General features: G+C 39.1%; 1 protein-coding gene across 1 annotated transcript in view; it reads left to right on the top strand.

Annotated features, from left to right (window-relative positions):
• LOC129441922 (protein NLRC3-like) overlaps positions 1-15,693 on the top strand; it is a 62,646-nt gene that overhangs the window by 24,119 nt on the left and 22,834 nt on the right. The window contains exons 5-8 of the mRNA XM_073872926.1: positions 1,102-1,306; positions 1,390-3,142; positions 10,347-10,520; positions 14,257-14,430. Coding sequence (XP_073729027.1) covers positions 1,102-1,306; positions 1,390-3,142; positions 10,347-10,520; positions 14,257-14,430 — 2,306 coding nt within the window. The remainder of the gene's footprint in view (positions 1-1,101; positions 1,307-1,389; positions 3,143-10,346; positions 10,521-14,256; positions 14,431-15,693) is intronic.

The following is a 15,693-nucleotide window of genomic DNA, read 5'->3' as shown; positions in this document are numbered from 1 at the left end:
GTCTTACCGCTTTCATGCCGGGCGATGGCGTCTTTGTTTACCCGAACGCGCTCCGCGGAGCTGCATCGCGTTGGGGGTTTGGTTGTGGTACGCCTCAGTCGCCTGCGAACGTCTGGGTCCAGGGTGATGTTGGGCATGCTGAATCTGCGAAGGCCGGGCAGCGGCTCCTTCACAGCTTCCCGATCGCTTTCATGTTGGGCAATGGCGTCTCCGTTCACTCGCTTACGGTCCGTAAAGCTGCATCGCGTGGAGCACTCGTTTGTCGCATTCCTCGGTCGCTTGTGGACGTCCGGAGACATGGTGAAGTGGGCGCTGTAGCTCGCGTTGGATCTGCTCAAACCGATCAACTCCTTCGCAGCTTCCCGCTCAGGCGAGGACAGGTCAGAAAAGCATATATCAGATGAATCCGCCATTAGATCGGAAAATGCTAGCTTCAGTCGGCAGCGTTTGTTGAAGCTAGCGGGCTATATGCTAACACTGTGGGTGTTTATTAGTGATAAATAGTTTCACGTGGTAGTAATGCTCAATAATCCTCACGGTAAAGTATTCCTAGGTAAAACTTAATATATAAATAGGAATAAGATAGTAAAAAAGGCTTTTAGATGAAGAACTCGACGGAGCTCCGATGCACGATCTGTTCAGCGTGAAACCGGAAGTGATCTGACGCAAAAGTGATCATGCAGCTGGTTCAATCATTCTTTGGTGAGATACTGAAAATTTTAATGGGTTAAATTTTATTTACAGTTCAATTCAGGCTTTGTGGATTTAATTATTGTATTAAATTTTTTGAGATAGCAAACGATTATTATAACATTAAAGAATTGATTCAATGCCATTGATGAGTTTTCGACATTTGTTCAACAACATTAATTTCTTGTGCAAAAGTGATATTGATTCAATGTAATTACATGGAAAAGGTTTCATTGTGTATTGGTAAATATATTATGTGCTTCCTCATTTAAAATAATCCAGATTAAATGAGGCTAAGATTAAATGTATATTTTTGTCCACCTGCTGCATACTCATGTGAAATTTGTATGAAAACATTTTCTGAGCACATGAGTAAACAAAAAAACTCTTATGTTTCAACAATGATTTCAGGAGCTTGAGCATAAAATCATCTCTCTGATGAAGAAAGAGCTGAAGATTTTCAAGAGACTACTGAGTTCAGATTACCCAACATGCTTTGAGAGAGAAGAGGAGGATGATGAAGGTCAAAAGAGAGTCAGAGGGGGACTTCTGAAGATCACACTGCATGTCCTGAAAGAGATGAACCAAACAGACCTCGCTAATATACTACAGACCCGTAAGATATCTGGGTCATGGATTTAGTCTCGTTGATTATCTATTATTTTACATTTTATTCACATCCATTTCTGTTCCAAACAGAATGTGCCCCTTTGTTTTTAAAAAACCACAAATCCAGACTTTCAGAGAAATTTCAGAGAATGAATGAAGGAATATCAAATCATGGAATCTCAACACTTGTGAATGAGATCTACACGGAGCTTTACATCACAGAGGGAGGGATTGGAGAGATTAATAATGAACATGAGGTGAGAGAGATTGAGACAACATCCAGAAGATCAGACACAGAAGAAACACCAATCAAATGTAATGACATCTTTAAAACTTTACCTGGACAAGACAAACACATCAGAACTGTGCTGACTAAAGGAGTCGCTGGAATTGGAAAAACCGTCTCCGTACAGAAGTTCATACTGGACTGGGCTGAAGAGAAAGAAAATCAAGATGTTCATTTCATATTTCCACTTCCATTTAGAGAGCTGAATTTGATGAGGCAGAAAAGCATCAGTCTGATGGATCTTCTTCATCAGTTCTTCACAGATACAAAACAACTGAGATCATCAGACTTTAATGACTACAGTGTTTTGTTTATCTTTGATGGTCTGGATGAGTGTCGACTACCTTTAGATTTCTCAAACAATCAAATTTTGTTTGATGTAAAAAAATCAGCCTCAGTGGATGTGCTGCTGTCAAACCTCATCAAAGGGAATCTGCTTCCTTCTGCTCAGATCTGGATCACCACTCGACCAGCAGCAGCCAATCAGATTCCTCCTGAATGTGTCCACCAGATCACAGATGTACGAGGTTTCAATGATCCTCAGAAGGACGAGTATTTCATGAAGAGAATAAATGATCAAATTCTGGCCAACAGAATCATCACACACATCAAATCATCCAGGAGTTTGTACATCATGTGTCACATCCCAGTCTTCTGCTGGATTACAGCCACTGTTCTAGAGAAGATGTTAAGTAAAGCAGAGAGTAAAGCAGAGATCCCCAAGACTCTTACTCAAATGTTCACACACTTTCTGATCTTTCAGACCAAACTGAAGAGTCAGAAGTATGATGGGAAATGTGAAATAGATCTTCAGCAGGCTAGAAAAAGTATTCAGTCACTGGGAAAACTGGCTTATCAACAGCTGGAGAAAGGGAATCTGATCTTCTATGAGGAGGATCTGAGAGAATCTGGCATTGATGTCAGAGAAGCTTCAGTGTATTCAGGAGTTTGTACTCAGATATTCAGAGAGGAGTTTGGACTGTACGTGGAGAAAGTTTACAGTTTTGTGCATCTAAGTGTTCAGGAATTTCTTGCTGCTTTATTTGTATTTCTGTTTTTTACTCAAGACAAACAAAAAAACTCAAGAATGAGTGATTTACTGAAGAGTGAAGTGGACAAGGCCTTACAGAGTGATAACGGACACCTGGATCTTTACCTTCGATTTCTTCTGGGTCTCTCACTGAAGACCAATCAGATGATATTACGAAATCTGATGACACAAACAGAAAGAACTTCAGAAAGCAATCAGGAAATAGTTGAGTACATTAAGATGAAGATCAGAGAGAATCCCTCACCAGAGAAATCCATCAATTTGTTTCACTGTCTGAATGAACTGAATGATCAATCTCTAGTGCAGGAAATCCAAACATACCTGAACAAAAGGGATAACAGTAATCTTACTGGTGTCAGTCTCTCTCCTGCTCAGTGGTCGGCTCTGGTGTTTGCCTTGCTAAACACAGAAGAAAAGCTTGATGAGTTTAATCTGAAGAAATATGATGGATCAGATGAATGTCTTCTCAGGCTGCTGCCAGTGGTCAAAGAATCCAGAAAAGCTGAGTGAGTCCTTTAACTGCTTCTAAGAGGATGTTTATACCTGGTATTAAGATGCATTTTGTCAATCGGATCACAAGTGGACAAGAGAGACACATTTACACATGATATTTTAATCCGTCACTTTTGTCCACTTTCGACCGCTTCTGTCCTAATTCCTGAGGGGGTGGTCTGTGGGCAAGTCCCTCTGCTTTCATTTAAACACAAGTGTGAGAAATGATAGGTTTAAATTGATGCAAACTAATATTATGTCAGAGTCCCCTGCTTGTGTTGTTAGTAAACATGCTGCTCAGAGTTTTGTACATGTACAGGTGCTGGTCATATAATTAGAATATCATCAAAAAGTTTATTTATTTCACTAATTCCATTCAAAAAGTAAAACTTGTAAACTTGTATATTACATTCATTCATTACACACAAATGTTTATTTCTTTAAATTTTGATGACAACTAAAGAAAATCCCAAATTCTCAGAAAATTTGAATATTGTGAAAAGGTTCAATATTGAAGACACCTAGTGCCACACTCTAATCAGCTAATTAACTCAAAAAACCTACAACGGCCTTTAAATGGTCTTTCAGTCTAGTTCTGTAGTCTACACAATCATGGAGAAGACTGCTGACTTGAGAGTTGTCCAAAAGACGACCATTGACACCTTGCACAAGGAGGGCAAGAAACAAAAGGTCATTGCAAAAGAGGCTGGCTGTTCACAGAGCTCTGTGTCCAACCACAATAATAGAGAGGCGAAGGGAAGGAAAAGATGTGAAAAAAATGTACAAGCAATAAGGATAACCGCACCCTGAAGAGGATTGTGAAACAAACCCATTCAAAAATATGAGGGAGATTCAGAAAGAGTGGACTGCAGCTTGAATCAGTGCTTCAAGAACCACAACTTGCAGACATATGCAAGACCTGGGTTTCAGCTGTTGCATTCCTTGTGTCAAGTCACTCTTGAACAACAGACAGTGCCGGAAGCGTCTCGCTTCTGATCTGCTGCTGAGTGGTCCATGTTCTCTGATGAAAGTAAATTTTGCATTTCCTTTGGAAATCAGGGTCCCAGAGTCGAGGAAGAAAGGAGAGGCGCACACAATCCAAGTTGCTTGTAAAGTTTCCACAGTCAGTGATTGTTTGGGGTGCCATGTCATTTGCTGGTGTTGGTCCATGTGTTTTCTGAGGTCCAAGGTCAACGCAGCCGTATACCAGAAAGTTTTAGAGCACTTCATGCTGCTGACCAACTTTATGGAGATGCAGTTTTCATTTTCCAACAGGACTTGGCATCTGCACACAGTGCCAAAGTTACCAGTACTTGGTTTAAGGACCATGGTATCCCTGTTTCTAATTGGTCATCAAACTTGCCTGACCTTAACCCCGTGGAAAATCTATGGGGTACTGTGAAGAGGAATATGCAATATGCCAGATCCAACAATGCAGAAGAGCTGAAGGCCACTGTCAGAGCAACCTGGGCTCTCATAACACCTTAGCAGTGCCACAGACTGATGGACTCCATGCCACACCACATTGCTGCAGTAATTCAGGCAAAAGGAGCCCCAACTACAGTTGAAAGAAAAAGTATGTGAACCCTTTGGTCTTACTTGGATTTCTTCATAAATTTGTCATAAAATGTGTTCTCATCTTCATCTAAGTCACAACAATAGAGATACACAGTCTGCTTAAACTAATAACGCACAAACATTATACGTTTTCATGTTTTTATTGAACACAACATGTAAACATTCATAGTGCAGAGTGGAAAAAGTATGTGAAACCCTAGGCTAATGACTTCTCCAAGAGCTAATTGGAGCCAGGAGTCAGCCAACCTGGGGTCCAATCAATGTGATGAGATTGGATGTGTTGATTAAAGCTGCCCTGTCCAGTTTTGAGTTTGCTGTTCTGAAGAAGCATTGTCTGATGTGAACCATGCCTCGCACAAAAGAGCTCTCAGAAGACCTACGATCAAGAATTGTTGACTTACATAAAGCTGGATAGGGCTACAAAAGTATATCTAAAAGGCTTGATGTCCATGTGCCCACAGTAAGACAGATTGTCTACAAATGGAGAAAGTTCAGCACTGTTACTACCCTCCCTAGGCGTGGTCGTCCTGTAAAGATGACTGCAAGAGCACAGCGCAGAATGCTCAATGAGGCGAAGAAGAATCCTAGAGTGTCAGCTAAAGACTTACAGAAATCTCTGGCACATGCTAACATTTTTGTTGACAAATCTACAATAAGGAAAACATTTAACAAGAATGGACTTCATGGGAGGACACCATGGAGGAAGCCACTGCTGTCAAAAAAAAACATTGCAGCACGTTTGAAGTTTGCAAAAGAGCACCTGGATGTTCCACAGCACTACTGGCAAAACATTCTGTGGACAGATGAAACCAAAATTGAGTTGTTTGGAAAGAACACACAACGCTATGTGTGGAGAACAAAGGGCACAGCACACCAACATCAAAACCTCATCCCAACTGTGAAATATGGTGGAGGGGGCATCATGGTTTGGGGTTGCTTTGCTGCCTCAGGCCCTGGACGGATTACTGTCATCGATGGAAAAATGAATTCCAAAGTTTATCAAGACATTTTGCCGGAAAACTTAAGACCATCTGTCCGCCAACTGAAGCTTAACAGAGGATGGACGATGCAACAGGAAAACGACCCAAAGCATAGAAGTAAACCAACAACAGAATGGCTTCAACAGAAGAAAATACGCCTTCTGGAGTGGCCCAGTCAGAGTCCTGACCTCAACCCGATTGAGATGCTGTGGCATGACCTCAAGAGAGAGATTCACACCAGACATCCCAAGAATATAGCTGAACTAAAACACTTTTGTAAAGAGGAATGGTCCAAAATTTCTCCTGACCGTTGTGCAGGTCTGATCTGCAACTATAGGAAACGTTTGGTTGAGGTTATTGCTGCCAAAGGAGGGTCAACCAGTTATTAAACCCAAAGGTTCACGTGCTTTTTCCACCCTGCGCTGTGAATGTTTGCATGTTGTGTTCAATGGAAACATGGAGACGTGTAGTGTTTGTGCGGTATTGGTTTGAGCGGGCTGTGTTTCTCTGTTGTTGTGGCTTGGATGGGGATCGGAACACATTTTGTGACCAATTTATGAAGAAATCCAAGTAAGCCCAAAGGGTTCACATACTTTTTTTTTCAACTGTAAGTATTTAGTGCTGTACATGCTCATACTTGCATACTTTTCAGTTGGCCAAGATTTCTAAAAAAATCCTTTGTATTGGTCTTATTAAAGGAGCGGTGAATCAAAAACTCAATTTTAACTTGATAATTTGTTATATAAGAGGTCATCATACTTAAATGAACATCCTGCAAGTTTCAGAACTGAAAACGTCCGTGCTACTGAAATATAACCGTCTTTGGCACCAAGCCAGCTAAAAACTCCAGTCTAAAATTCGGAAATCTATGACGTCAAAGTAGAATTGAAACACCTCCCCATAACCAAAAGGACAAGTCTACTTTTGTAGCCCCGCCCACAGCTTCGCGTGACACGTGTGTCTCAGTAAGTAAACATGTCTTTAAAGATTGACAAATTTAACCAAAATGACTTTTTAAATACATTTTTTCTGAGAGACTTTTATTTTGACGCGGTGATCTGTTATGATACCATGGAAACGCTTTTTCGGTTTTGAAAGAACCGCGTGGGAACAACCATGGGAACAACACAGAAGCTAAATACTTCAATTCGGAGGCTTGGAACTTAACATTAGCAATATGCTTGGATAAAATTTGCTTTTGAAGAAGTTCCAGCTCGTGTGGGGAGCGTTTGTTAACGTTGTGGACATGGATTCATTTGTAAAGAAGTCGATGCTGGATTTGCAGAGAGACTCAGTCAGAAGCACCACTTATATTGGATCTGACAACAATGACACAGCAGTATAATTCACAGTAAGACATTTTACTTTATTTAAGTTACTGCGTTTCACTATTGCTTTGTTAAAAGAGATTGCTTGATGTGTCCTGTTGTAACATCCGTGTCTAAATACGTTTGTTGACTGTTTTAATTTACTAAAAACATTAAACGATTAATAAAGGTACAACACTTAACAATACGACTGTAATTTAAAGGTAGAAATATACAAAGTTAGTTATAAGGAAGAATTTATCAACCGCAGTTTAGATTCTGATGCCCGTTTACTGTGTTGTATACGGTAACTTAGGCAAGTTGCGTTTGAAAGGTCAAACACTCAACAAAGCTTATTTTTTATCATATAACTGTGGTATTTAACATTACGTGAATGTAAAAGCAACCTCACAAGCACAATAGAAATATACAAAGTTATTGATAAAGATTTATTAGCCGCAGTTTAGATTCGGATGCACGCTTACTGTGTTTTATACGGTAATTTAGTCACGTCGAGTTTTGTTTCTACTTTAATATACGTATTGTCATTTATGTGTATCATGTTTAGCACCCAGAATCTTTTGTGTCTCAAACATATTTGTGTTCGGCTGCTATTTTTATCACATTAATGTTTTAAAAACATTTCCCTACATGTAATGACGGGGAATGAAGCTGTCCAATCATAGCAGTGGGTGTTTACATTCTGGTCTTCAATGCGGCCCGCCCCTTCAAACGAACCATTTCTCAAGACAGCCACTAATCCATGTTACAAAATAGCGTATTACTTATTGCTTTTGATGTTTTTGAATGTAAAAACAACGCGAAATGCATAAGTAGACATCAATCAACGTCATAAAGCAATAAAATCGACCAATTCACGGCCCCTTTAATATTTACATTTTCTGAGATACTGAATTTGGGATTTTCCTTAGTTGTCAGTTATAATCATCAAAATTAAAAGAAATAAACATTTTAAATATATCAGACGCAATGTCAAGAGACGTTCTTGAAAGGAAACATCTTAATTACTAACGTAACATTGGTTCCCTGAGAAACGGGAACGAGACATTGTGTAAGCTGCCGTGTCACTGCTCTGAGGCCTCATTTATAAAACGTTGCGTAGGATCCTTACTTAGTCTATGTACACACCAAAAATAGCGGATGCAAAAAAATTCTGATTTATAAAACCATGCATACAAATGCATGTTTCTTCAGGCCAGTTTTAGTTTGAACATCATAATTAGGACTATTATAACGATAATAGAGAGAAACGATTGTCTGAGAGCTTGGCGGCTGTATTTCTACACTCTTACATTTGATGATAAAAATGCACAGTAATTAAGGAAAATATTTGGTTATTTACACTGTGTTCTGCAGTTATCTAATGGATGCGTATTTGATGCTATCCTGTATTCCATGCAGTCTGGCTATCTCACACTTCCGTATTGGACAATTTGACCGCGAGACAGCGCTGATTAAATATTTAAAATTATTTTTGATTTAAGATTGAATTTTACAAGATGTATATGAAACAATTATCACTCAGTACAAGTACTAATAACACTGCTGGATTTCATTGTCATGATAACGTAGATCTAATGTATGATACAGAGTGCAGTTAAATGTGTGTCTGTTATCAATACTTACAATCGTTCTTGTCATATTAACATTCTTCAATCTGATTTCAGTTCACTTTCTTACAATCTGTGTCGCAAATTTCCATTAATTGTCTCCAACACTGGCGTTGTTCTATAAAAAAGTTTCAGAAAATCAGAAGAGGGTAGGAGGACCTCCCTAGCCTGGCTAACACCAGACCAGTCTCATAGAAAATGAGACGTGGTCTGGAAACCACATGCTCATTTTCTCGTATTTGCGAATGCCCAGAGCCGTTTATTGGCCGCTACGAATGTTTATCAAATGTGACTGTAAGTAGCTCATAGCCAATCGTTTCAATTATACCAGATAAATTCAAGCATCAACAACTTTTATCGGGTAGGCTACGTGTGCACACAACTGAAAGCTATGCAACTAAGCCGGTGAAACTCACCGGGTGGTCAGGGGTGTTCACTTATATGCTCACACAAAAATCGCTGCAAAAGATGCTTTCCAACAGGTGTTTTAGCATTCGTTGTAAACTTGTGGACCTATTTTTCCAAACGCCCGTACATTTTTCCGCTGAGAGCTTGAATAATAGACACTCCAGCCCAGATAATCCACCTTTGCCAATTGCAAGAATACAAACAACATTACCGGCGGTGGAGTAATACTGTACCTCACAGCACATTTAATACAAGTCAATGGAGTTGGACAAAAACCACGATAAAACCTGTTGGAAAGCATCTTTTGCAGCGATTTTTGTGTGAGTATATCATTGAACACCCCTGACCACTCGGTGAGTTTCACGTCTTTGTAAACAAAGTTTAATGCATTTTAGGAAGGAGTGTTCCAGTGCACCTATGCATCGATTGTAGAGGTGGGGGGTAATACAACAAACACCCGAAAATTCTCGGGCCAGCATCATATGTCCAAATTTCAGTTAAAACCATTCTATTTCATCATAAACAATCTGAAAACAGGACTTTAAGTGTACGACACTGAACTTGTCCTTTAAAATAAACTTGCGTTCAAAACTACTCAGAACACTATCTAAGGCTGCATCAAAAGTAACTTTGTGTCTGCTGCCGTGTTGGATAAACAAAACTGCTTTGGTGTGTCGCATAGATGTCATCATTGTCTTGCTGCCCCCTCCCCGTTCTGTGATTGGTTCCCTATTTCAGGGGAAAAAAATGGTCCATAGTTTCCATGCTAGACTTGCAGCGTGAATAAATTTGTGTGCAAGGCAGCATGGGGAAACCCAGGCTAGGACCTCCCATATGTCTCATGTCTTATTCCCATTTCTCAGGGAACCGAGGTTATGATAGTAACAGAGACGTTCTTGTGCTTCTTGTCTTTCCTTTAGTGATTCTGCTCATTGTCATCAGGTGTCTTTAATAATATCAAAAATCATCATGTCACTGAATCACTGAATTAATCACATAAGTATCAACACCTCTTCATTGTTACTTTAATACCCAGTTGGTGATATATCCTTGAGAACCACTTATTCGGTTTCAATTTGTTCATCACTGGGTAATAATGGAATCAGTGACCGTTCAAGTTCAGACTGTACATTCTCAGTTCTCAGCAGTCCCAATTGGGCTTATTGAGTGTAAAAGTCAACTTCTACTCACCTGACCAAACTGCTCTGGTCCATTCACTCCAGCTGAGCTAACTCTAGGCTACTGTACATCCATGATCACTTTAGTGTTAAAATGTTAAAATTAACACATTGTTATTTTGTTTTTCTTTCTCAGTTTGAGTTTTTGTAATCTAACAGACAAAAGTTGTTCATCATTGGCCTCAGTTCTCAGCTCAAACTCCTCAAGTCTGAGAGAACTAAAACTGGATAACAATAAACTGCAGGATTCAGGAGTGAAGATTCTCTCTGATGGACTGAATAATACAAACTGTAAACTAAAGTCATTACAGTAAGTTATTACATTTAAACTTCAGAGTCATACGTTTTCTAAAATATCTATCTATGTATCCATCCAACTATACATCTATCTTCCACAAGAATTTATGATCAAATGATTTTTCATTGAAACAACAAACATTTCAAATGAATGCCTACAGCAAAGATCGCAGTTTGAACTTCTACAGTACACATGGGCGTCGGAACCATTATACGTGGGTGGGACAGGACCCACCCACTTTTTAAGACCAATGATAATGGACCCACCCACTTTTTCTCAAATTTAGCGCATTTGTCTGTTCACTTATCACAGCGCTGTTAGTCAAAATCCATTTCACTTGAGCAGGGATCTCTACCCTTTGCTTTTTTTACACTGCGGACCCGTTTCAGCTTTTAAACATAATTTGCGGGGGTGAGTGGTCGAGTTGCTGTTCAAACAAAGTGCTGAAAAACCTCCTTTGCCAAATTTATATGGTTTTAAACAGAAGAAAATGTCAAACAACCATGCATTAGGAAAATTAATAACTGCTTTATTATAGTATATTTTCTATAGACGTGTAAAACCATATTATAGCGGATTATTTTACTTTCATTGTTTCACGAGTTTGCCTGCCCATTTAGTCTTAGTAATTAACGGTAAACGAACTTAGCTTGCTGTTCTTAAAGGAAGCTCGAACCTTAGGTCGGACTCGAGCCCCAAGTTCAAGACACAGAAGAAAAAAGGAGGAGATGATGAGGAGAGATGCCAGAAGAAATGCGTCTGAGCGCGGAGACTCGCGTTTTGCTTTTAATGATAATTAACACAGCACTAAATGTGATTCCTTATACGCTAAAAGTGTAGGCAACTCGTTAAAATATGATTACTGCTGTAAAATAGTTTATTTTGATTATGGTGCCACGATCGCTGGATAATTTAACGTTTTTTTTTTTTTACAGAAGCCTGCAATTACTTTTCATTTGCGATATCACAGAGTTGAACGTCTTCAAATAATGTTATTATTTGTGAGGTACATTTTCAGATAATTAATAAAGTCATACATCTGTTTAATCGATTGTGTTTTAGAAGTACACATGCTCAAACTCGTATGACAGCATTGTTTCCCGACGGATACCATAAAATAAAGTGATCTCATTTCCAGAATTTAACATTTATATTTCTCTAAGAGAGAGAAAGAGAGATTGGGTATAACAAATAAAAAAGGTATACAAAAGTTGTATCAGTTTACCTTCATTCGTTTTTCTTACCTTTTATTTCCTCAAAATAAAAAATAAACATTGTAGCCTACTGTCAGCAGAGTAGAGAAAAAAAAATGTCACAGAAAAAGATAAATGAAACATGACATCTGTCATTATTTGCAAAATATTTAAAGGGCTATTACCAGAATTTCGACCGCAATGGCTATACTGTCTTTTATTTAATAAACGCAAATGTTCAGGCTAATTAAAAGGAAACATGAAAATTGTCATCATTTTTTTGGGGGGGGGGCGGTTACGTGGGGACCCACCCACTTTTTATTTGCTTCCGACGCCCATGACAGTACAAACCATTTATTGTGAGATTTTTGTGAAAGGCAAAAACATACTGTCCCATCAAACAAAACTTGACTTGCTAAACATTAATCAAAGATAACATAAGTAATCACAATATGCAGTTTTTAAATGAAGGTTTTTTTATGAAGGGAAAACAAAATCTAAACCCACATGGCCTTGTGTAAAAAAGTGCATTCCCCCTAAATCTAATAACTGTTTGGGCCACAACTGCGGCAACAACTGCAATCAAGCATTTGCGATAACTTGCAATGAGTCTTTTACAGTGCTGTGGAGGAATTTTGGCCCACTCATCTTTGCAGAGTTTTTGTAATTTAACCACATTGGAGGGTTTTTATAAACCAGAGCAAGTCATGCAAGAGCATCTCAATAGGATTGAGATCAGGACTTTGACTAGGCCACTCCAAAGTCTTCATTTTGTTTTTCTTCAGCCATTCAGAGGTGGACTGGTGTGTTTTGGATCATTGTCCTGTTGCAGAACCCAAGTTCACTTCAGCTTTTGGTCACAAACAGATGTCCGGATATTGACCTTCAGGATTTTTGTAGCCAGCAGAATTCATGGTTTATTTATCACAGCAAGTCTTCCAGGTCCTAAAGCAGCAAAACAGCGCCTGACTATCACACTGCCACCACCCTATTTTACTGTTGGTGTGATGTTCTTTTTCTGAAATGCTGTGTTACTTTTACGTCAGATGTAATTGACACACACCTACCAAAAAGTTTAACTTTAGTCTTGTCAGTCCACAGAGAATTTTCCCAAAAGTCTTGAGTATCATCAAGATGTTTTCTGGCAAAACTGAGATGAGCCTTTATGTTCTTTGTGCTCAGCAGCAGTTTTCGTCTTGGAACTCTCCATGCAGGCCATTTTTGCCTAGTCATGAAAACTGACCTTAGCTGAGGCAAATGAGGCCTGCAGTTTTTTGGATGTTGTTGTGGGGTCTTTTGTGACCTTTTGGATGGAGTCATCGTTGCGCTATTGGGGTAATTTTGGTCAGCCGGTCACTCATGGTAAGGATCACTACTGTTTATGTTGTTCGCAAAAGTCCCAAAGTTTTAGAAATGGCTTTATAACCTTTTCCAGACTGATAGATCTTAATTACTTTCTTTCTCATTTGTTCCTTAATTTCTTTGGATCTTAACATGATATGTCGCTTTTGAGGATCTTTTGGTCTATTTCACTTTGTCAGGGAGGTTCTTTTAAAGTGATTTCTTGATTGCGAACAGGTGTGGCAGGTAATCAGGCCTGGGTGTGATTAGAGAAACTGAACTCAGGTGTAATAACCTACAGATAAGTTATGTTTTATGTGGGGGCAAGAATTTTTTCACACAGAGCCATGTATGTTTGGATTTTGTTTTTTTACTTCATAATTAAACCTTCATTTTAAAACTGCATTTTGTGTTTATTTGTATTATTTTTGAATAATATTTAATTTTTTTATGATCTGAAACATTAATGTGTGACAAACATGCAATAAAATAAAATGAAATAAGATTTGACAGCAGTCATATTACCCTGTAGCCCAAGACAGCTTGCCCACTAAAGCTAAGTAGGGTTGAGCCTGGTCAGTACTTGGATGGGAGACTGCTGGTTGAGGTGTTAGTGAGACCAGCAGGGGGTGCTCACTCTGTGGTTTGTGTGGGTCCTAACACCCCAGTATAGTGATGGGGACACTATACTGTCAAAAAGCACTGTCTTTCGGGATGAGACGTTAAACCGAGGTCCTGACTCTCTGTGGTTATTAAAAATCCCAGGATGTCATTCAATAAAGAGTAGGGGTGTGCCCTGGCATCCTGGCCAAACTTGCCCATTGGCCTACTAATCATCCCCATATATACAAATCATTGGCAATATCACTCGGTCTCCTCTTCCCTAATAAGCTGGTGTGTGATGGGTGTTCTGGTGCAATATGGCTGCTGTTGCATCATCCAGGTGGATGTTGCACATTGGTGGTGGTTGAGGAGTTTCCCCTATTCGTATGTAAAGTGCTTTGAGTGCTGCAGAAAAGCACTATATAAATGTAACAAATTATTATTATTATTATTAAAATGTGGGCGAACACTTTTTCACGCCACTGTATGGTTGAAAAGTGATACCTTGAACTTCTGTTTCAAACTTTATCACTTTCTTGTTATTTTAAATCCTGGTCACATTAGTCAGACACATATTATTCTAATTCATAATTTTATTGTCTTCTCTGTAGGCTGTCTGAATGCAGTATTGGAGCTAATGGTTGTGTTGCTTTGGCTTCAGCTCTGAGATCAAACCTCTCACACCTGACAGAACTCAATCTGAGCAGAAATGAACCAGGAGATTCAGGAGTGAAACTGATCTCTGTTCTACTGAAGGATCCACACTGTAAACTACATAAACTAACGTGAGTGATACTCTGTGTGAGTGTTATTAGCAGAAGAAATTTCATTGTATCGTAAATACGGCTCCCATGTGAACACTGAGCGGAGTTAATTTAAAGGAGCTGCAAAAATAAGCTTTTTATAGAAACATGTTTCATGCGTTTACATGCAAATCAATAAACCGGCTATGCTGAAAACTGCGTTTACATAGGAATTAGAGATTTTTCAGGTTTCTCGCAGGCAGTGATGTCATCACCTATAGATCATATTAGTCATTCAAAAGCTGACGGGAAATCTGTCTTAAGATACATGTTGTATTTCTTCTCATGTCTACAGAAACTGTAGATCTGTTGTATAGGACTTGATGTTGATATCCCTTAAAGGGCCATTTCACTGATAGGAACATTAATCTTTATGGAAAGTGAGTCATATTTGTAGTCACAATGTAACATAAATGTAGAATTTTGTGCCTATTTGACCGAGAAAAGACAAAATGTGACTTTAGAGCACATTTGTATGAAAAACTACAAATCCCACTATGCACCACAATGCACAGCTCTGCAAGCCACTCCCATTAATCGGAACACGCCTCAGATATGATATTTTGTACATAAATGCCATGTTAGTAAAACAAAGAAAATAGCCACCACCACTGTGTCTGACAGACACCAATCATGACTTACTTTTAAACGTGATGTTACATTGTGTTACACACAATAACACTCTGGTCTGGTGTGTAGCAAAGTCTTATTCAAACAGTAACGTGCGGTTTCAGATCCGCAGTACAAATGTCTTTTCAAGTAGTTAAAAAGGGTATGCATTTTAAATGTTTATTTAGTTTTACCAATTTTCTTTTTGTCTCGTGTTTACTGTAATTACATCTGTGTTATATTGGCCTCACTGCTCTCACAATATAGACATAAAACACCGCTCAGATATGCTATTGTGTATATAAATGCCACCTTAGTATAACAAAGAAAATAGAAACACTTACTTTAGTTAGACGTCCGTTTATCCCTGCATCCTCCACACAAACGCGTCCCCTGCACAATATCTCCACAGACGCGCTGCCTCAGCTCTTGGAGCTTGTGCTCGTAAGCCGAAACACGTCTTTTAAATAAGCACGCGCCCAGAAACATTAACAAAACAAACGTTCATATCCTTATCTGATCCAGAAATCTTACACCGAAAGCACACAGCGCGAGTTTGTCCAAGCTCATATAATCCGCAGCGCGTTTGCTCAGAAGCCGAAACGCGTCTGTGAAATAAACATGTCCAAACGCGCG

This window comes from Misgurnus anguillicaudatus, chromosome 2 (assembly GCF_027580225.2).
Source record: "Misgurnus anguillicaudatus chromosome 2, ASM2758022v2, whole genome shotgun sequence".
NCBI lineage: Eukaryota > Metazoa > Chordata > Actinopteri > Cypriniformes > Cobitidae > Misgurnus > Misgurnus anguillicaudatus.
This window is presented reverse-complemented; position numbering and strand designations above follow the sequence as displayed.